The sequence below is a fragment of the Scyliorhinus torazame genome, chromosome 14, assembly GCF_047496885.1.
Source record: "Scyliorhinus torazame isolate Kashiwa2021f chromosome 14, sScyTor2.1, whole genome shotgun sequence".
Lineage (NCBI taxonomy): Eukaryota > Metazoa > Chordata > Chondrichthyes > Carcharhiniformes > Scyliorhinidae > Scyliorhinus > Scyliorhinus torazame.
Genome location: NC_092720.1, coordinates 186804500 through 186826488, shown reverse-complemented (window position 1 = coordinate 186826488; position 21989 = coordinate 186804500). Strand labels below are relative to the sequence as shown.

The 21989-nt window shown below is 46.2% G+C and overlaps 1 protein-coding gene across 1 annotated transcript; it reads right to left on the bottom strand.

Moving 5' to 3' along the window:
• Nucleotides 1-518: 518 nt before the first annotated feature.
• Nucleotides 519-21554, bottom strand: LOC140390277 (zinc-binding protein A33-like). Its single transcript, XM_072475301.1, has 6 exons — nt 21043-21554; nt 16561-16656; nt 16226-16459; nt 15224-15246; nt 14990-15108; nt 519-1574 (listed from the first exon to the last, which is right to left on the bottom strand). Exons 1-6 carry the CDS (start codon nt 21466-21468, stop codon nt 1018-1020), a joined length of 1455 nt encoding a protein of 484 aa, XP_072331402.1. The 5' UTR covers nt 21469-21554; the 3' UTR covers nt 519-1017.
• Between the last annotated feature and the right edge of the window lie 435 nt (nt 21555-21989).

Below are 21989 nucleotides of genomic sequence, written 5' to 3'. Positions count from 1 at the left end.
GCCGGGTCGGAGAATCCCGGCCTTCCAGGTCTCTTTTTGAATGTCGTTCTATGAAATTCGCCCCTTCCTCACGCTTGTGTATTTCATCTACGCCGCATTGGAGATCAAACAGGTAAATTGCTTGGTACCTTTTCATCGTGCCCAATAGTACATTATGTGAGGGTGAGAAATGGACATGGCCAAGTTTGCAAAATGAGTAGGCCCACATTTTCTCACCTTGGGGAAACTGGGCAGGTGGGAGTTAAAACCTCGTCGTCTATCACGCCCTGGTGATTTTAATCCTGGCGTTAAGGTTTCCACCATCGGTTGACGGTGGTGATATTGAAGTAGTCGAATCTGTGCGCAGTAAGGTTGCATGATTCAGTTAGGAGCCCGAGACAATTTTAATAAGCTCCAGGTGAGATTGTCCACTATGGGCATGGACTTTGCTGGCAATAACTCAGTTGTTATTCAATCAGGCAATTTGCACATTCATGCATTTGGACAATTTACATATTTATGATTAAAATAAGGACAGATTTCAAACCAGAAAGCAGATGATGTTTATTAAAGTCTGGCATAATATTGAAGGTTGCCCCTGTTGAACTAATCCTTACCTAACATTTATAATTCAGCATTATGGCAATGCAGCTTTAAACAGAGATTATATCATTTTTTTAAAAAAATAATAAATTTAGAGTACCCAATTCATTATTTCCAATTAAAGGGCAATTTAGCGTAGCCAATCCACCTAACCTGCACATCTTTGGGTTGTGGGAGGGAAAACCAAGCAAACACGGGAAGAATGTGCAAACTCCACACGGACAGTGACCCAGAGCCGGGATTGAACCACTGTTCCACCGTGCTGCCCGAGAGATGATATTAAATATCAAGAAAATATTCTGCCTTTGCAACACAGACCATGACAACTTTCAATTCCTGCGGAATTATTCCTTCATGCCAAACGTTTTAAATAAACAAATTACTGGACAGGAAATATTGTAAGTGGCTAACGGAAATGCGATTTATTGCCCGGGTTTACTCCGAACAGCGGCCTATCACTGAGCAGATTTTCAGAGCTTCAGAGTTTTGGCCATCGTCGATCAGTCCTGGGCTGAAATAAGGAAAGAGTTCATCAGTGAAAGTTTGGGTGAAAGTGTGAAGATGGGACATGTTGTCCGCATTGTAAAAAGACACCTGTCCGCCCTCGTAGTCAAGGTACACACCGACCTTCTGGGGTTTGGCAGGTACGGTCAGGCGGGTCGGAGATGACGTACAAGCCAGGTAATCCGATTGGTCGGTCAACCACATAATCCAATATCCGTCCTCGGGTGCTGCGGTGATGTCGCCTTTCCTGTTGGCGGACTCACTGACCACCCCCACGTCCCACTCAGTCTTCTCCCCTACCTCCACCTCCCAGTAATGTCTCCCCGACGTGAACCCCTTCGTGCCCAGGATGCTGACGCATTGATCAAACCTCTTGGGGCTATCGGAGAGATTCTGCCATTCGTCCCCCTGTTTCACACTGGTCCGGTCCTCAGACAGGACGAGCCAGGGATTCGCTGTGTCAGGATCCAGAGTCAGACAGGCTGGAGCTGGGGGGAAAAGGGAACAAATTTTTAAAAAAGAATGATTTTATTCAATGAAAATCCCGACACGCGCATCATAGATTTTTCTTTTCTTTCACAGGATGTGGGTATTGCTGGCTAGGTCAGTGTTTGTTACCATCCCTCATTGCCCTTCAGAAGGTGGTGAAGAGCCTTCTTGAAACTCTGCTGTCCATGAGGTATAGGCGCACCCAGAGTTTCCAGTACTAGAGGCAAAAAGCTCGAGGTCAAGGAGATTTATCAATTCTTCACATAAGATCATACAAAATAGGAGCAGGGGGGTGGGGTGGGGCATTCAAGGTTGCTCTGCTCGCCTCACCCTTGGTACCAGAAGAATCCATCGTCCTCCAACTTGGATGTACTCCATGACTGAGCACCCACAGCTCTCAAGGGTAGGGAATTACCAAGTTCCCAAACACTCGGAGTGAAGACATTTCTCCTCATTTCAGTCCTAAATGGTCGGTCCCTTATTCTGCAACGGAGGCCCTATGTTCTGGACACCCCCATCAGGAGAAACATTCAATTTCAGCCCTGTCAAGCTCCTTAAGAATATTTCATTGAGATCACCTCTCATTCTGTGCATTCCCTGGACATACAGGCCTGGTCTACTCAGTTCCCCTCCTCACCCCAGGCTTCAGTCTTGTCAACTTTCAATCCTTACATCCTTAGGTTAAGGAGGCCAAAACTGGACCCAGTACTTTCAGTGCAGTCTCACCAAGATCCTATACAATTGCAATAAGAATGATTTGCTCTCACCCTCAAATCCCTTTGTAATAAAGGCTAACATACACCTTGCTATGCTAACTGTTTGCTGTACCTGCACGTTAACTTTCTGCGATGTGTGTACTTGGGCACAAGTACTTGAGTGCAACATTTCCTTGTCTGTCTCCATGTTAAAATGTTCTGCCTTTCTAATTTCTGTGCCACAATGGATAAGTTTGCATTATCCCCACATTATATTCCACCTCCAATGTTCTTGCCTATTCACCTGATCTGACCATGGTCCTGTGCAACCTCGTTGCACCCTACTCGCAGCTTTCATTCCCACCTAACTTTGCGTCTTCAACAATCATGGTTCCAACTAAGTCACTGCAAAGACTGGGGTCCAAGCGCAGAGCCTTGCAGTGGGAACCATGCTGCTTAAACTGGTCAACCCAAAAATAACCCTTTTGTTCTCTGATCATTAACCAATCATCAATCCATGCTAATATATAAGACCAGAAGATATCCGAGTAGAATTAGGCCATTCAGCATCAGGTCGGCTCTGCCATTCGATCATGGCTGAAATTTTTCTCATCCCCAATCTCCTGCCTTCTCCCCATAACTCCTGCTCCCCTTATTAATCAAGAACACCAGATTAGTGCTTGAGATGCTGTTACCTATAGGGTTGCAGACCAAGAGCTGGAAGATGGAATTAGACAGAATAGTTCTTTCTCAGGACATGAGAACTAGGAGCAGGAGTAGGCAATTTAGCCTCTGGAGCCTGCGCCACGATTCACTATGATCATGGCTAATCTCATCATGGCCTCAACTTCACTGTCCTGCCCATTCTCTGTGACCCTTCAACCCATTACTAATTAAAAATCTATCTAACTCCTCAAATTTACCCAACGTCCACCGCATTCTGGGATAGCGAATTCCACAGATTCACAACCCTTTGGGAGAAGTACTTTCTCCTCAACTCTGTTTTCAATTTTCTACCCCTTATCCTGAGACTATGACCTCTCGTTCTAGATTGCCCAAACAAGAGGAAGCATCTGCTCCATGTCTACTTCATGCATACCATTTTATCATCTTGTGTACCATAATTTGATCTCCCCTCATTCTTCTAAAGTCTAGAGAGTATAGGCTTAAACTGCACACTGTCTCCTCATACAACAAACCCCTCATCTCGGGAATTAATCTAGTGAACCTCCTCTGAACTGCCTCCAATGCCACAACATCTTTCCTCAAATAAGGGGACTAAAACTGTGCACAATACTCCAGGTGCACTCTCATTCGTGCCATGCATAGTTGCAACAACACTTCCTGACCTTTTATACTTTATTCCTTTAGCTATAAACACCGACATTCCATTTACTTTCTTCATTTCCACCTGTACCTGCATGTTAGTTTCCTGTGACTCATACACAAGGACACCCAGATCCCTCTGTATCGGAGCACCCCGAAGTCTCTCCCGTTTAGATAATAAGTTGCTGTTCCATTTTTTTGCCCAAAATGGATGACCTCATACTTATCCACTTTAAACTCCATCCGCCACATTTTCACACACTCACCTAACCTATCTATATCCATTGGTAAGGTTCTTATTTCCTCATTGCAACTTACTGTCACCTGCCAATTTGGCTATAGAATCTTCTATCCCTGTATCCATGTCATTAATATAGACTGACCAAGAACCAAACCCTGTGGCACCACACTAGTTACCTCTTGTCATCCAGAAAATGACCCATTTATCCCAACTCTCTGTCTTCTGCCCATCAGCCAGTCTTTCATCCAAGCTCATAAATTACCGCTAATCCTTGTGATCCAACCTTGTGAATTAATCTTCTGTGTGGCACATATCAAACGACTTCCGAAAGTCCAAACGCACCACATCTACAGGATCCCCATTATCCACTTTACTTGCTACATCTTCGAGAAATGCTAGCTAATTATTCAAACATGATTTCCCCTTCATAAAACCATGCTGACTCTGATGGATTGCGTTTTGACTTTCCAAATGCCCTGACATTACTTTCTTAATAATGCATTCTAACAATTTTCCAAACAGATGTTAAACAAACTGGTCTGTAATTTCCTACATTCTGCCTCCCTCCCTTTTTGAATAAGGACGTTACATTAACATTTTTCCAATCCACTGGAGCCTTTCCCGTGTCCAGGGAATTTTGGATATTAGAACCAATGGATCCACTATTTCCGCTGCTACTTCCTTTAACACCCTAAGATGTAGGCCATCAGGTCCTGGGGACTTGACTGCCCTCAATCCCAATAGTACTGTTTTTCTATTGATGCTAATTGTTCGAAGTTCCACCCTTTCTATTACCACTGAATTGCCCGTTCCTTTAGGAATGGTACTCGTGACCTCCACTGTGAAAACTGAGGCAAAATACTGATTCAGCATGTCTGCCATTTCTGTGTTTCCCACTATTAACTCTATGTTTCATTTTCCAAGGGTCCAACATTCGCTTTAGCGAGTCTCTTCCCCTTTATAGATGCTTTTGCTATCCTTTTTGATATTTTGCACTAGCTTTCTTTCGTAATATACCTTGGCTCTTTTTCTTACTTTTTTAGTATCCCTTTGTTGATGTTTGAAAGCTTCCCAATCTTCCAGCCGGCCACTGGCCTTTGCAACATGGTATACCTTAATTTTTGCCTTTTTATTGTCCATGAGCTCCTTGCTTAGCTTATTTGCCAAACCAGTGAACCCTAATTGTGTGCACATTCTAATCACCTCTCGCAAAACCTTTTTGATAACCCAAATACGCTGCACATTATCTTCCCTGCTTCTTCACAACTTCAAAAGACGCAAGACAATCTTACCAAATACAAGTTCCCTTTATAAACCTGTGTTGATTTGGCCGAAGCAAATTATGTTCCCTGTGATAATTCACAGCCTGGTAGATATATGTGTATTACAATGAAACGGAACTCAGTAAATCAAAATTGAAATGCCATTGTGTTTTAAATAAAGTTAACACTCCCTGGGCATCTCTCGCTTGCCCAAGGTCCAAAGACAAATTTGTCACGGGTCTTGGTCAATATTCCAAGTGAACGGAGCAGTTGGGTCAAAGAGTCACAGAGTTCTACTGCACAGTAAGAGTCACTTCGGCCCATCGTGCCTGTGCTGAGCATTAAGCTCCTATCTATTCTGATCCCATTTTCCAGCACTTGGGCCGTAGCCTTGTATGCTTTTGAGTGCTCACCGAAATGCTTTTTAAATGTTGTGAGGGTTCCCACCTCTACCACCCTTTCAGGCAGTGACTTCCAGACTCCCACCACCCTTTGGGGGGAAAGGCTGTTCCTCAAATCCCCTCTAAATTCCCTTACCTTAAATATATGCGCTGGTTCCCTTCTACTCTATCTATGCCCCTCATAATATTCTACACCTCAATCAGGTCCCCCCCTCAGCCTTCTCTGCTCTAAGGAGAACAACCCCAGACTAACCAGTCTCTCTTCATAGCTGAAACGCTCCAGCCCAGGCAACGACCTGGTGAATCTCCCCTGCATCCTCTCTAGTGCAATCACATCCTTCCCATAGTGTGGCAACCAGAACTGAAGAAGTACTCTTGCTGTGGCCTAACCAGCATTTTATACAGCTCCATCATCACCTCCCTCCTCTCTTATTCTATGCCTTGACTAATAAAGGCAAGTATTAATCACATAATAATAATCTTTATTGTCACAAGTAGGCTTACATTAACACTGTAAGGAAGTTACTGTGAAAAGCCCCGAGTCGCCATATTCCGGCGCCTGTTCGGGTACACCGAGGGAGAATTCAGACTGTCCAATTCACCTAACAGCACGTCTTTCGGGACTTGTGGGAGGAAACCGGAGCACCCGGAGGAAACCCACGCAGACACGGGGAGAAAGTGCAGACTCTACACAGACAGGGACCCAAGCCAGGAATCGAACCTGGGACCCTGGAGCTATGAAGCAACAGTGCTACCCATTGTGCTACCGTGCTGTGAGTGTGGAATCACGTAGGCTGATTTCCTTTCCTAAAGTGAACCAGATGATTGTTTTAAGGATAATCAATGATCGTTTCACAGTCACCATGAATAGTTTTCAATTAAATGAATTGAGTTGATTTCCACAATGCCGTGGTGAGATTTGAATCCATTACCCCCGGAGTATTAGCTTAGGCCTCTGGATTACTAGCTGTAGAAGGAACTTTAGTTGTCGGATTACAAAGAACAAAGAACAAAGAACAAAGAAATGTACAGCACAGGAACAGGCCCTTCGGCCCTCCAAGCCCGTGCCGACCATACTGCCCGACTAAACTACAATCTTCTACACTTCCTGGGTCCGTATCCTTCTATTCCCATCCTATTCATATATTTGTCAAGATGCCCCTTAAATGTCCCTATCGTCCCTGCCTCCACTACCTCCTCCGGTAGTGAGTTCCAGGCACCCACTACCCTCTGCGTAAAAAACTTGCCTCGTACATCTACTCTAAACTTTGCCCCTCTCACCTTAAACCTATGCCCCCTAGTAATTGACCCCTCTACCCTGGGGAAAAGCCTCTGACTATCCACTCTGTCTATGCCCCTCATAATTTTGTATACCTCTATCAGGTCGCCCCTCAACCTCCTTCGTTCCAGTGAGAACAAACCGAGTTTATTCAATCGCTCCTCATAGCTTATGCCCTCCATACCAGGCAACATTCTGGTAAATCTCTTCTGCACCCTCTCTAAAGCCTCCACATCCTTCTGGTAGTGTGGCGACCAGAATTGAACACTATACTCCAAGTGTGGCCTAACTAAGGTTCTATACAGCTGCAACATGACTTGCCAATTCTTATACTCAATGCCCCGGCCAATGAAGGCAAGCATGCCGTATGCCTTCTTGACTACCTTCTCCACCTGTGTAGCCCCTTTCAGTGATCTGTGGACCTGTACTCCTAGATCTCTTTGACTTTCAATACTCTTGAGGGTTCTACCATTCACTGTATATTCCCTACCTGCATTAGCCCTTCCAAAATGCATTACCTCACATTTGTCCAGGTTAAACTCCATCTGCCATCTCTCCGCCCAAGTCTCCAGACAATCTAAATCCTGCTGTATCCTCAGACAGTCCTCATCGCTATCCGCAATTCCACCAACCTTTGTGTCGTCTGCAAACTTACTAATCAGACCAGTTACATTTTCCTCCAAATCATTTATATATACTACAAAGAGCAAAGGTCCCAGCACTGATCCCTGTGGAACACCACTGGTCACAGCCCTCCAATTAGAAAAGCATCCCTCCATTGCTACCCTCTGCCTTCTATGGCCTAGCCAGTTCTGTATCCACCTTGCCAGTTCACCCCTGATCCCGTGTGACTTCACCTTTTGTACTAGTCTACCATGAGGGACCTTGTCAAAGGCTAGTTGCCTTAATACCCTGTACTCCTTCTTACCTGGCTGCTTGACTATATTTCATGGCAATAGGCATTTGGCAAAGCATTATGGATATATTAGCTTTATTTCAGTCAAGAAGTTCTGCATGTAATAGGCAGAAGGTCAGACTATGTAAACAAGTGCACAGCTTCACATTTTGCTGAGGGTAGACGATAATTATTGTCCTTAGGCTGGGAATTCAAGGCCTGTTGTTTAACCCTGCTCGATTGTCTGTGTCTGGGCTTATCAAAGGAATGCCTCGTTTTTCCATAATATTGCTTATTAAACCATATAAAGTACTGCTATACTCTTGTAAGGTGGGGACAATTAGAAGGACGGTGGTCACTCTAACTCCCTCCACGAACTTCGTGTTATAATAAAAGACCTTTGCGAAACCACAAAGTTTTGGCTAGTTTTTTCCGTGACACTAGCCTACCGCAGCATGAAGTGAGACAAATCGTATCAAGTTTCAATTCCTAAACAAGTATCTCCTCCTCCCTTACATAACAGAATCTATGGTTTTGGAATAGTGTGATTGCGGTGCGTTGACGTGAAAGTGGCTGGACGTAGATTCGTTCTCCCTCTCTCTTTACGCAGAGCCCTCTTTACCCAAAGGTTGCTCTCTCGTGGCTTGTGCCAGGAATCACCAAGGGGCAAGGCGAGGAGGCAGGCCCCCAAGAGATACCTCAGCCAGAATGTGGATCGATCCTGTGCGGTTGCCATTATCCTGCACCACACTCCAGCCATCTCGTCAACTGACCTAACTGACTCTTAGAATTTGGATTCAGTTGAACTTATACTGCATTGTTGAAGTGATGTGGGCATATGTTTCTAACTCTGAAATCCAGCCCCTAGTTGATCCGGGGAATCAGAGCTGGATGCGCCCTTGAGGGAGGGGATTTAGGGACATGGGCTGGCCGCTACTCTCAGGCCATGTCAGGAGTAGACCAAGTTTATATGTACCTGGGGAGCCCAACTTGTGGAATCGCTAAGCTCAGGGAGAGCATTTAAAAAACAAATTTGTAAATAAATGTTTTCAGAATATTCCACATCTTTTTGACCGATGGATCGCTTACAAATCACTGACATCTACCATTTAGAAGAACACATGCAGCGGGTACATGGAAATACTGCCTCACAGGGCCAGGGAACCAAATTAAATTTTGGCCTTGTCTGTGTGGCATTTCCATGTTCTCCCATGTCTGCATGGGTTTCCTCGAGTGCTCCGATTTCCCGACACACTTTAAAGATGTGCAGGTTAAAGTATATTGGCAACGCTAAATTGCTCCACGGTGTCCCGGGATCTCCAAGTTAGGTCACGGGACAGGGCGGTGGATTGGACCTAGGTGCTCTTTCAGAGGGTTGGTGCAAACTTGATGGGCTGAATGGCTTCCTTCTGCACTGTAGGGATTCTATGATGCACGCCACCACCCGCATGTTCGCCGCCAAGTCACTCACCATCCTGACTTGGAAATATATCTTTTCCTTCACTGTTGCTGGTTCAAAACCCTGGAACCCCCTCCCTGACATCACGGTGGGTGTATCTGCACAATAGGGACTGCGGCGGTTCCAGAAGGCAGCTGAACACCACCTTCGCAAGGGGCAATTAGGGATCGGCGATAAATGATGACCTAGCCAGCAAAGCTCACATCCCATGGAGAAATATTTTGAAAAATATAGGTGTACATGCAAATTCTAGAGTGTGATTGCAGACGACACAAAGGTTGGTGGAATTGCGGATAGCGATGAGGACTGTGTGAGGATACAGCAGGATTTAGATTGTCTGGAGACTTGGGCGGAGAGATGGCAGATGGAGTTTAACCTGGACAAATGTGAGGTAATGCATTTTGGAAGGGCTAATGCAGGTAGGGAATATACAGTGAATGGTAGAACCCTCAAGAGTATTGAAAGTCAAAGAGATCTAGGAGTACAGGTCCACAGATCACTGAAAGGGGCTACACAGGTGGAGAAGGTAGTCAAGAAGGCATACGGCATGCTTGCCTTCATTGGCCGGGGCATTGAGTATAAGAATTGGCAAGTCATGTTGCAGCTGTATAGAACCTTAGTTAGGCCACACTTGGAGTATAGTGTTCAATTCTGGTCGCCACACTACCAGAAGGATGTGGAGGCTTTAGAGAGGGTGCAGAAGAGATTTACCAGAATGTTGCCTGGTATGGAGGGCATAAGCTATGAGGAGCGATTGAATAAACTCGGTTTGTTCTCACTGGAACGAAGGAGGTTGAGGGGCGACCTGATAGAGGTATACAAAATTATGAGGGGCATAGACAGAGTGGATAGTCACAGGCTTTTCCCCAGGGTAGAGGGGTCAATTACTAGGGGGCATAGGTTTAAGGTGAGAGGGGCAAAGTTTAGAGTAGATGTACGAGGCAAGTTTTTTACGCAGAGGGTAGTGGGTGCCTGGAACTCACTACCGGAGGAGGTAGTGGAGGCAGGGACGATAGGGACATTTAAGGGGCATCTTGACAAATATATGAATAGGATGGGAATAGAAGGATACGGACCCAGGAAGTGTAGAAGATTGTAGTTTAGTCGGGCAGTATGGTCGGCACGGGCTTGGAGGGCCGAAGGGCCTGTTCCTGTGCTGTACATTTCTTTGTTCTTTGTTCTTTGTTCTTTGTGATCATTATCTACAGTATAAAGCAGTTTACACTGGCACTGGACAGCTACTGACCTCCCTCACACTATAACAGCAGCCTCTCAGCTCAGTCTTCTGGATAAATCATTTCTCGGAACTGTAGAGCAGAATCATAAAATGGCGTCCTTCTGTACTGTTGCCATTAGGCCCATCGCTTCAGTACCAGCTCTCTGCAAGAATAACTCACCTAGTCCCCCTCCTGTGACATTTCCCTGTGGCCCTGCATATTTTGTCTCTTCAAGCTCCTTAGCCAATTTGCTTTTGTAAGCCACGACTGAATCTGCTTCTCCCACACACTCAGGCAAAGCATTCCTGATCCTGATCCAGATCCTGATCCGGAGGCAGAGGCATAGTGATATTGTCACGGGACTAGTAATCTAGAGACCTAGGATAATACTCTGGGGATTCGGGTTCGAATCCCACCACAGCAGATGGTGAAATTTGAATTCAATTTTAAAAAATGGAATTAAAAGTCGTCTGAGTGGTTTGGTTTACTCATGACCTTTAGGGGAGTGAATCTGACATCCTTATCTGGTCTGGCCTACATGTGATTCTAGACCCACAGCTATGGGATTAACACTTAAATTGGCTGAAATGGCACTCGCTCACTTCAAGAGCGGAAAGTTAGGAATGGGCAACAAATAAGGGCGGCACCGTAGCACTGTGGTTAGCACTGTTGCTTCACAACTCCAGGGTCCAAGGTTCGATTCCCGGCTTGAGTCACTGTCTGTGCGGAGTCTGCATTGTTCTCCCCGTGTCTGCGTGGGTTTCCTCCGGGTGCTCCGGTTTCCTCCGAAAGTCCAAAGATGTGCAGGTTAGGTGGGTTGGCCATGCTAGATTGTCCTTAGTGTCTAAAAAATGTTAGGTGGGGTTATTGGCATAGAGTGGAGGGGTGGGCTTAAATAGGGTGCTCTTTCTAAGGGCTGGTGCAGACTCGATGGGCCAAAAGGCCTCCTTCTGCACTGTAAATTCTATGAATACTGGCCAAGACAGCAACGTCCACAACCCATGAATGAATTTTTAAAAAAGGATGATCCCTCGCCATATGGGAAAAGACTAAACACGTTTGGTTTGTTCTCTCCAAAGTACAGAACATGGTAGGTGATACGATTGAAATATATAACATTCTTAGGGGGTTAGACAAGGTAAATGTTGGGAGTATGTTTCCACTCATGGGAGAATGTAGAACCAGAGGGGTGCTCTTTTAAGAATGTGAGAATAAGGGAGTGCTCACTTAAGACAGTTATTGGGAAGAATTTCTTCCCTTAGAGAGTGGTGAATCTTTGGAATTCATTATCCCAGGAAGCTGTGGAGGCCGAGACCTGAACAATTTCAAAGTTTTTTAAAATGTAAAATTAGAGTACCCAATTTATTTTTTCCAATTGAGGGGTAATTTAGCGTGGCCAATCCACCTACCCTGCACATCTTTGGATTGTGGGGGCGAAACCCACGCAAACACTGGGAGAATGTGCAAACTCCACACGGACTGTGACCCAGAGCCAGGGTCGAACTTGGGACCTCGGCGCCGTGAGGCAGCAGTGCTAACCACTGTGCCACCGTGCTGCCCTCAATTTTATAGTTTTAAAATCAGTGGCGGAAATAAGGGTGACGGAGAGGAGGCAGGAGAGTGTAATTAGTGAGTTTTAGATCAGCCACGATCTTGTTGAATGTTGGGGCAGGCTCGAGGGGCTGAATCGCCTGACGCCTGTTCCTATTTCTTATGTCTAACCATTCGCTGCATAATAAAATGCTCTTCCTCGCATTGCCTTTAGCTCTTCTGCCAGTCACATTAACTTGGTATCCTCTGGTTCTTAACCCTTCTGCCAGTTGGGTCAGTCCCCGCTATCTACTCTCTACAGTAGATAGAGGAAACCGGAGCACTCGAGGAAACCCATGCAGACACGGGAGAACATGGAAATTCCACGCAGACAAGGCCAAAATTGAATTTGGCTTCCTGGCCCTGTGAGGCAGTATTTCCGTGTATCTGCTGCATGTGTCCCTCTAAATGGTAGATGTCAGTGATTTGCAAGAGATCCATCGGTCAAAAAGATGTGGAATCTTCTGAAAACGTTTATTTACAAATATTTTTTTTTAAACGCTCTCCCTGAGCTTAACGATTCCACAAGTTGGGCTCCCCAGGTACATATAAACTTGGTCTACTCCTGACCTGGCCTAGAAGTAGCGGCCCCACCGAATTTTAGAGTTTGACAGCACAGAAAGATGCCCACTGGCCCATCATGAACACCTCTGCCAAATCTCTTCACCGAGGAAAACAGTCCCTGCTTCTCCAAGATAGTTACGTAACTGAAGTTCCTTATGCCTGGCATCATTGCCAAGAATCCTTTCTGCACTCCGTCTGAAGCTATCCCATCCTTCCTAAAGTGTGGAGCCCTTTCGGACACAAGAATAGGACACAATACTCCGGTTGAGACCAACCCAGTGCTTTGTTAAGGTTCACTTTGTTTTTATACTCAAGGCCCTAATTATAAAGCCCAGCCTCATTAACCCACTTTATCAATCTGCCCCACCACCTTCAACAATTGTGCACATATACTGCTACCAGCCGCACCACAGATATGGAGAGGACCCCATGCTAGGTCCTTGAATGTTGCTCCCTATCTCCAGTTTGACCTTAGCTCTCGGTCATGTGCCGTCTTACATCGCCATGTGGTGGTACTCGGTCCCATGTTGACCCTTTAGCTACCAGAATACTTCTACTGCGGAAGGTGCTCTTGGGGGGATGAAAAATACTTTAGGCGCGTTGCATTGAATTTTACATACAATTCCTGCCACAATTGGTATATTTTTTACTGAAAGAATGATTGAAAGAAAACAAGACGAATTTGGCCTCCTTCGTAGGGAAGTGATGGAGGGATTTAAAGACAAGCAGAAGAATTATAAATATCCAATATTCAGAATGGGACTGACGAAGAGCTGGAAGGACTCAAACACTATCACTTTTTTCTCTCTTTACAGATGCTGCCAGACCTATTGGGTTTCCCCAGCATCCCCTGTTCTTGTTTCAAATTCCAAATACCACAATATTTTGCTTATTTAAGAATATTCAATGTGTTTATAATGCAACAAATCACATTTCCTTAACTCCACACACAGGGCAACACACATTGCAGCCCTGTGCATTTGCAGATTTTACAGCGAGTTACTCCTGGGTGCAACACAACAAAATCACTGTATCTCGCACCATGGGCACAGCCACTGTTTGGAGGAGGGTGCCAGCAGCACCTAGTGGCTAAACTGAGAAAGACATGTAATTTCAACAGAGCAACAATTGGAATTGTTACTTTATAATAATCTTTTGTTGTCACAAGTAGTCTTACATTAACACTGCAATGAAGTTACTGTGAAAAGCCCCTGGTCGCCACATTCTGGCCCCTGTTCGGGTACACAGAGGGAGAATTCAGCATGTCCAAATTACCTAACAGCACGTCTTTCGGGACTTGTGGGAGGAAACCGGAGCACCTGAAGGAAACCCACCCAGACACAGGGAGAAAGTGCAGACTCCGCACCGACAGTGACCCAAGCCAGGAATCGAACCTGGGATCCTGGAGCTGTGAAGCAACAGTGCTAACCACTGTGCTACCGTGATGCCCATTTATAGCAGTGATGGGCAAGCCAAGCTAGTGGGTGGGCCACAAAAGAGGCCCCCTTCATCTCGGTGGGCCACAAGATTGAAATTGGGCAGGTTCACTAACCGTGACCGCACGAATGCGAGTGAATACATTTAATACACGTCGAATATTTCACGAGTAATAGAAAATGCTGAATCATTCATACATTAATAGCACTGTCATCAACTTTAAGTGGTTAAAAACAAAAGAAACATTTACTCTTTCATTTGATTCAGAGGGCATGCATAGCTCTCACAGTCAATGTTGCACCTCACCTTACGTACCCTTGCTTTACATGCATATCACTCCAGTCATACCGGTAGGGCAAAAAACATGCAGACGGAAGTCATTTGGCAATGGTCAACAAAATGTCTAGCGGGCCACATTCAGAACCCTGGCGGGCTGCTTGGGACGTACAGGCCACAGGTTTCCCACCTCTGCTTCATAAACTAGTTAGGGGTGGGTGGGGGAGTGGACCTGGGTAGACTGCTCTTTCGGAAAGTTGGTACAGACTCGATGAACCAAATGGCCGCATTCTGCACCAGAGGGACTGTATTTCATAGCTTGATTTTGTTATACTCTAGGTGATCTCAATCCCAAGGGATATGATGTAAGCGCTCAGAGGGAATTACACTATCCATACCTTCTGCATGTTCCCGAAATTTGTTTCTTCCAGTACAAGGAGTTGCCCCTGACCGAGTTGCAGGCTGGCACATTCCAAAACCCAGGACGATGTGCTGAGGGACGCACTAAAGCTTGGGGCAGCCGCCACAGAAGTGCAATGGGGAAAGATCGGTTTATAAGACTTTTCAGCCATAAAGAACTGAGCGGAGCGGAATTGTGTAGAACCCCACTTGGGTTGTATGACTCACCCATCAATATGAAACTAAAACTGCTGAATTCAATAACTTTTTCTGACTGTGTGTGCGTTCCATATTTATGATCATGTCGTCTAGCATTTGTTTTTGACAAGTCAAACATGCTAAGTTTTTCATTAGAATTATAGAGTAGGTTTACCTGGGTTGATGCTGTCTATCATCTCTCTCCAGGTTATATATTGTAAAGGACCTTTGAACACACCCAGAGCCAGACCTTCACCTACAAATGGCAGTGCAGCGTATTCCTTGCACTCGATGCTGGAAAATTATTTTTGTTTTAAATATTAGGGCACAGTTCTTGCAGCACACGCTAATTCAATAAACTGTTCAGTGCAATCTTTTATCATTTAAAAGAAGTTAGAACATGTCTCACCCATCCTTCCGAGAGGCTTCCACCTAAATAATGACAAAAGCAAAGAGTTCAGGCTGGGTGACTGAAAAGTCCCACAATTCGCTCCATTAATAACCCCACTGCAGGATGACAATGAGATATGAACACAAGAAACGGTATCAGGAGCATCCCATTTGACCCCTGCAGCCTACTCTGTCATTCAGCAAGATCACGGTTGTTCTGACTGTGGCTTTAACTCCACTTTCCTTTCCTTTCCTCCCTCCTGCCCTTCACCCTCCCCCATCATAAGAGCATAAGAATTAGGAACAGGACTCAGTAATTCAGCCCCTTAGCAGCCAATTTGTGCACAGTCAGGTCCCACAACCAGCACTGTGATACAGACCGGATAATCTATGTTTTTCGCCCTGATGCTCTGAAGAAGAATCATACTGGACTCGAAACGTTAACTCTGTTTCTCTCTGCACAGATGCTGCCAGACTTGCTGGGTTTTCCCACCATGTTCCGTTTTAATCTCAAATTTCCAGCGTCCATGGTATTTTGCATTTATCTTTGTGATGATGGTGATGTGCGGATTATATATTGGCCAGGGCACTGAGGGTGACTAACTCTCCCATGTCCACCTGAGAGGGAGGATGCAATCTCGGTGCAATGTCTCATCCGACAGACTACACCTCCGACATTGCGGCACTCTCAGCACTGCACTGGGAGTGTCAGCCTGGATCTTTGCACCCAAGTCCTGGAGTGGGTCTTAAACCCGTATCCTGCTAATGTAGGACTACCCTGAGCTGTCGCTGAGACAAGAGAAAGAAAAAAAACGGCACTACAGTGTACTCAAAATATGTGAATTGGTGGAGAGTGGGATAAATAAGATTGAAAAGTTATCTGTTTTGCTCTCTGTCTCCACAGACCCTGCCTGACCTGGCGAGCATTTCTGGGTTTTATTTTGGATCAGGAATTTCTACTTTACAGTAATTACTCCCCCCACCCCACCCCAAAGTTCAGACGAATTAAACAACTACTTGCCTTCAGAAAAGCAATTGTATCTTCTTGACTCATTCGCCCCTGCAAGTCTGATAGCTCTCGCTCAACGCGGTCCAACTCCTCTTGGATCACACGGAGGTTTTTCTTCATCGTGTCCAGAATCCTCTCCTCTTCTTCCTTGAGATCGGCAAGCCATCGCTGCTCTTTCTCGGTGAGAATCTGGTGCATTTTGGTGAACTCGGAGGTGATATGGCCTTTCAGGCTGCTCGATCGCTCCTGCCAAATGAGACGGGGCAACATAATTAGTGCGCCGCAGGCAAAAGGGGGAGCAAAAGATGCCCAGATCCCATTCATACCGGCACGGGGATAGACCTTACCCGAACTTTGGAAATCTGCTGTTTCTGGTTCAGTTTAGCCATCAGCACTCGCAGCTTCCTTCTGGCAGCCGAGTTCAACGATAATTTCAACCTCCCCTGGAAACAGAGAATCAGGTAAGGGGATCAGGGGTTATGGGGAGAAGGCAGGAGAATGGGGATGAGAAAATATCAGCCAGGTTTGAATGGCGGAGCAGACTCGATGGGCCGAGTGGCCTAATTCTGCTCCTATGTCTTATGGTCTAATTCAATGCAGAATTTAAATGGAATACCAAGGAAGAAAAAAAGACGTACAGGTTCATTGGGTTTTACAACAAAAATAAGAGGACCTCGGGGCAGTGCAGTGGTTAGCACTGCTGCCTCACGGTGTGGCGGACCCGGCTTCGATCCCAGCCCCGGGTCACTGTCCATGTGGAATTTGCACATTCTCCCTGTATCTGCGTGGGTCTCACCCGCACAACCCAAGGATGTGCAGGGTAGATGGTTAGGCTATGCTAAATTGCCCCTTAGTTGGAAAAAAATGAATTGGGTACTCCAAATTTATTTTGTTTAAAAGAGGACCTGCATTTTTATAGAACCTCTTGTGACCGCAGGCTATCACTGGGCATTTTACAGCCAATGATATACTCCTCTTTGAAGCATATTCACTGTTGCAATGTAGGAAAGATGGGAGCCAATTTGCACACAGCAATCTCCAACGAACAACAATTAGTTTGGGGGTGAGGTGGGGTGGGGGAGAAAGACTCCAGTGATGGCGATGACCATGAAAGCTCTCATCGACCGACGTCTAAAAATCCATCGAATCTGCCAGCCTTTACCCGGCCTGTACCATGGGTGACTCCATACCTTGAGCCTGCACTATGGGTTGACTCTATACTATCTCTCTGAAGTGGTCCAGCGAGCCCACCCAGTTGAAGGGCAGTTAGGAACAGGCAGCAAAGGCTGGCATTTGCAAGTGACACCTCACATCCCATGAAAGAATGAGCGAATGACCATGTTAATCTGGTTTTCTTTATCGGTCGTGTTGCTTGAGGGGATAAATGCAGCTCTTTTATAAAATGATGCCACAGAATCTTTTACACCCACCCAACATGGCAGATGGGGCCTCGATTTAACAACTTGCCCGAAAGACAGCATCACTGATACTTCAGCATTCTTCATGGATTGCAGCCATTCAAGAAGGGAGCTCACCCCCGCCTTCTTAAGGGACAATTAGGGATGGGCAATGATTGCTGGCCCAGCCAGCAATGCCCTCATCCCGTGAATGAATTTTTTAAATGCACTGGCGTCAACAGTATGGAGTGGGATTGAACCCAGGACCTTGCGGCTGAGAGAAGAGTACTACCAGCTGAAATCTAGGAATGTGACAAACACACAGTTGACAAAGTCCGTGTTGCAGCAACCTTCAACCTGGGAGTGTCAGCCTGGAGGTCAACAGTCTTGAGGACTCAGCATTTGAATTTGACAACTTTAGATCAGAACTTCTATTCCCATCGAGTCATTTATGTGTATTTTTCCCCCTTTTCGTTGTTAGTTCGGTTTTCCAAATTTTTTTCCCTATTTCCTTTACTTTTCATTTGGATGGCTTCTACACTGCCATTTGCATTGGAAATATAATGACAATCTTTATTGTCACAAGTAGGCTTACATTAACACTGCAATGATGTTACTGTGAAAATCCCCTAGTCGTCACATTCCTGCATCTGTTCGGGTACACCATGGGAGAATTAAGAATGTCCAATTCACGTCAACAGCGCGTCTTTGGGGACTTGTGGGAGGAAACCGGAGCGTCCGGAGAAAACTCACACAGACACGGGGAGAACGTGCAGACTCCACACAGACAGGAATCGAACCTGGGACCCTGGCGCTTAAAGCAACAGTGCTAACCACTGTGCTACCATGCCATCCCATATATCACTGTTCCTTCAATGTCACTGCAGAAAAATCCTGGAACTCCCTCCCTAACAGCACTGTGGGTGTACCTACAGAACAGGAACTTCAGTGGTTCAAGAAGGAAGCTCACCATCACCTTCTCAAGGGCAACTAGGGATGGGTAGTAAATACTGGTCTAACCAGCGATGCTCACAAATAATTTTTTTTTTAAATGTGCACTATATGTAGACAGGGGAGGTAGTGGAAATGAGGTGGCATTGTCACTGGACTAGCAATCCATAGACCCGGGTTTCAATCCCACCACGGCAGGTGGTGAAATTTGAATTCAGTAAAAATCTGGAATTAAAAAGGCTAATGGTGACCATGAAACCATTGCCGATTGTCGTAATAGCCCATTTGGATCACTAATGTTCTTCAGGGAATGAAATCTGCCGTCCTTACATGATCTGGTCTACATGTGACTCCAGACCCACAGTGACGTGGTTGGGTCTTAAATGCCCCTCTGAAATGGCCAGAGCAAGCAATTCAGTTCGAGGGCAATTAGGGAGGGGCAATAAATGCTTGCCCAGCCAGCGATGCCCACATCCCATCAATTTTTAAAAAAATATATTTTCTTCACCCTTGGTTTTTCATTTGTCATTTAATCTCTCCTGCTTTTCATTCTTTCCTTTTTGTCCTTCTTTTTCCTTTTACCCCTTTCACTTGCTCAAAACCAATGATATTTGGGGCAGCACGGTAGCATAGTGGTTAGTACTATGGCTTCACAGCGCCAGGGTCCCAGGTTCGATTCCCGGCTTGGGTCACTGTCTGTGCGGAGTCTACATGTTCTCCCCGTGTCTGCGTGGGTTTCCTGCGGGTGCTCCGGTTTCCTCCCACAGTCCAAAGATGTGCAGGTTAGGTGGATTGGCCATGATAAATTGCCCTTAGGTTAGATGGGTTACGGGGATAGGATGGAGGTGTGGGCTTAAGTAGGGTGCCTCTTTCCAAGAGCCGGTGCAGACTCGCTGGGCCGAATGGCCTCCTTCTGCACTGTAAATTCTATAATTCTATGATTCTATTTCTAAATAAAAGCAAAATCCTGCAGATACTGAGGATGTGAAACAAAATCAACACGTGCTGGAAAAGGTCATCAGTTCTGACAGCATCTGTGGAGAGGGGAAAGCAGTTTCCAGTCTGAAAACCTCTGAAGAGTCATATCGGACTTGAAATGTTAACTCGGTTTCTCTCTCCACAGATCCTGTCAGATTGGCTGAGTTTTTCCCCCCGCAATTTGTGTTGATTGTAAGACCAGAAGACATAGAAGTTGACCATTTGGCCCATGGAGACTGCTCTACTATAATAATCCTCAACTCCACTTTCCCACCTTATCCCCATAACCCTCGATTCCCTTACTCATTATAACATGTCTATTTCAGTCTTGAACAAACTTTCAATACCCAGCCTCTACAGTAAAGAATTCCAGATTCACTACTCGGAGAAGACGTTCATTCTCATCTCGGTCTTAAATGGGTGACCCCTTACTCTGAGATTATGCCCTCCGATTCGAGACTCCCACAGGGGGAAACATCCTCTCAGCATCTACCCTGCCAAGCCCCCTGAAAATCCGATATGTCTCAATAAAGTCGCCTCTCATTCTTCTAAACTCCAATGAACACAGGCCCAATCTACTCAACCTCTTCTCGTAAGATAAGGGCCGGAATTCTCCGGCCGTTGGGATTCTTTGTTCCTGGCAGCTCCCTCCCACCGCCCGCGGGTTTCCTGGCGGCATGCGGTGGCATCAATGGGAAATCCCATTGACAAGATTGGGACGATAGAACCGAGGCACCTGTAAACGGCACGCCACCGAGAAACACTGGGGATCAGGGATTCCTGCCCTCGATGCCATCCTTCGAGCTTGCGCGGAGTTGAAACTTGAACTTTATTGTACCGAAGTGGGCAACATGATCGATGTGGAAAACTTGAATCTCAGCTCTTTCTGTGATGACCATTTCGAAATAGAATCAAACAGAGACTTACAGCACAAAAAAAAAAAAGAGGCCCAACATGGGCAGCACGGTGGCACTGCTGCCTCGCAGCTCCTGGGACCCGGGTTCGATTCTGACCTCGGGTGACTGTGTGGCGTTTGCCTGGGTTTCCTCCGGGTGCTCCCGTGTCCTCCCACAGTCCAAATATGCGCAGGTTAGGTGGATTGGCCACGCTAAATTACCCCTCAAGTCTCCAAAAGGGCAGGTGGAGTTACTGGGTTGTGCGGATAGGGTGGAGGCATGGCCTTAAGAGTACTTTTTCCATAGGTTAGGGATTGGGCCTAGGCAGGTGCAGACTCAATGGGCCGAATGGCCTCCTTCTGCACTGTTAGGATTCTATGTATTGAAGAGAGCAACACCGTCGATGTAGAAAACTTGAATCTTATATTTGCACTCTCTGGGATGCCCATTTTGAAACGCTCTTTCAAATATTTTATCAATTTTCCCAAGAAAGGGTTTCCAGCACTTCCTGTTTTTAATTTCAGCTCGCCAGCGTCCGCCCTGTTTCGGTGGATTGCTTTATTTGTTTTGCTTTCCTGGTTGACACTCCTTTTTATCTATCTTTTACCTTGTAGATCTCGACAGCTTCGTCCAACACCAGGAAGCGGTGGTGCCGGTGGCTCGTCGAGTCTCTGCAGAGCAGGCAGCTGAGTTTGCCGTCAGTTTCACACAGCAGTTTGAGCTCCTCCTCGCTGTGCTCCTGGCAGCGACCCCTCCTGCCTGCCCCGCCGTCCGGCCGCACGCTCAGCCCCCGCGCCTTCTCGGCCAGGGTGGCCAGCGAGCGGCTGGTCCGCAGGCTCCCCTGCGGCGAGACGGCTCGGCACTGCGGGCAGGAGGACTCCTCCTGCTGCTGCAGGCCAGCCCAGCTCAGGGTGATGCAGGAGCGGCAGAAATCGTGGCCGCAAGCCAGCACCACCGGGTCGCTGAGGAACTCCAGGCAGATGGGGCATGTTAACTCCTCGCTCAGGCACTCCAACTGGAGCTGGCTCGCCATAAGCCAACTCTTTCCCCTCGTAGGCGTGAGCCCTTTAAAGTGTCTGTACTTCTGCACACAAAAACACTTCAGTCACTCTAACTTCCTGATCTGTCACTGCGATTGCGCAGGAACTAAAAGGGTCACGTTATATGTGCACCGATCACTCTCCACAGACATGTCCACACCCCAAACTAATCTCCCTGCCCCAATATATTTCCAGAGTGCGGCTCTATCTGATCCAAACTAATCTCACTGCACCAATATTTTTACAAATTCAGATATGCAGGGTAGGTGGATTGACCACGCTAAATTGTCCCTTAATTGGAAAAAAAAGAATTGGGCACTCTAAAAAAAAATTAAATATAAATTTACAAAGTCTAATCCAAACTAGTAGCAATGCTCCTCTCTCTCCCCATAGCCCTGTATCAATCCCAAATTAATCCAATGGCACCTCTTCCTCAATAGTCCCGTATCAATCCCGAACTAATCCCACTGCCCGTCTGTCTGCAGAGTCCTGTATTTTTCAAGATCTCTGTAAT

What these genes read in the sequence shown, in the direction of transcription:
- LOC140390277 (XM_072475301.1), bottom strand. Translation starts at nt 21,468, where the DNA reads ATGGCGAGCCAGCTCCAGTTGGAGTGCCTGAGCGAGGAGTTAACATGC. An exon ending in AAGCTGTCGAGATCTACAAG is followed by an intron (nt 16,657 to 21,042) that starts GTAAAAGATAGA and finishes CTCTGTTTCCAG; the next exon opens with GGGAGGTTGAAATTATCGTT. An exon ending in ATACAATTGCTTTTCTGAAG is followed by an intron (nt 15,247 to 16,225) that starts GCAAGTAGTTGT and finishes GTCATTATTTAG; the next exon opens with GTGGAAGCCTCTCGGAAGGA.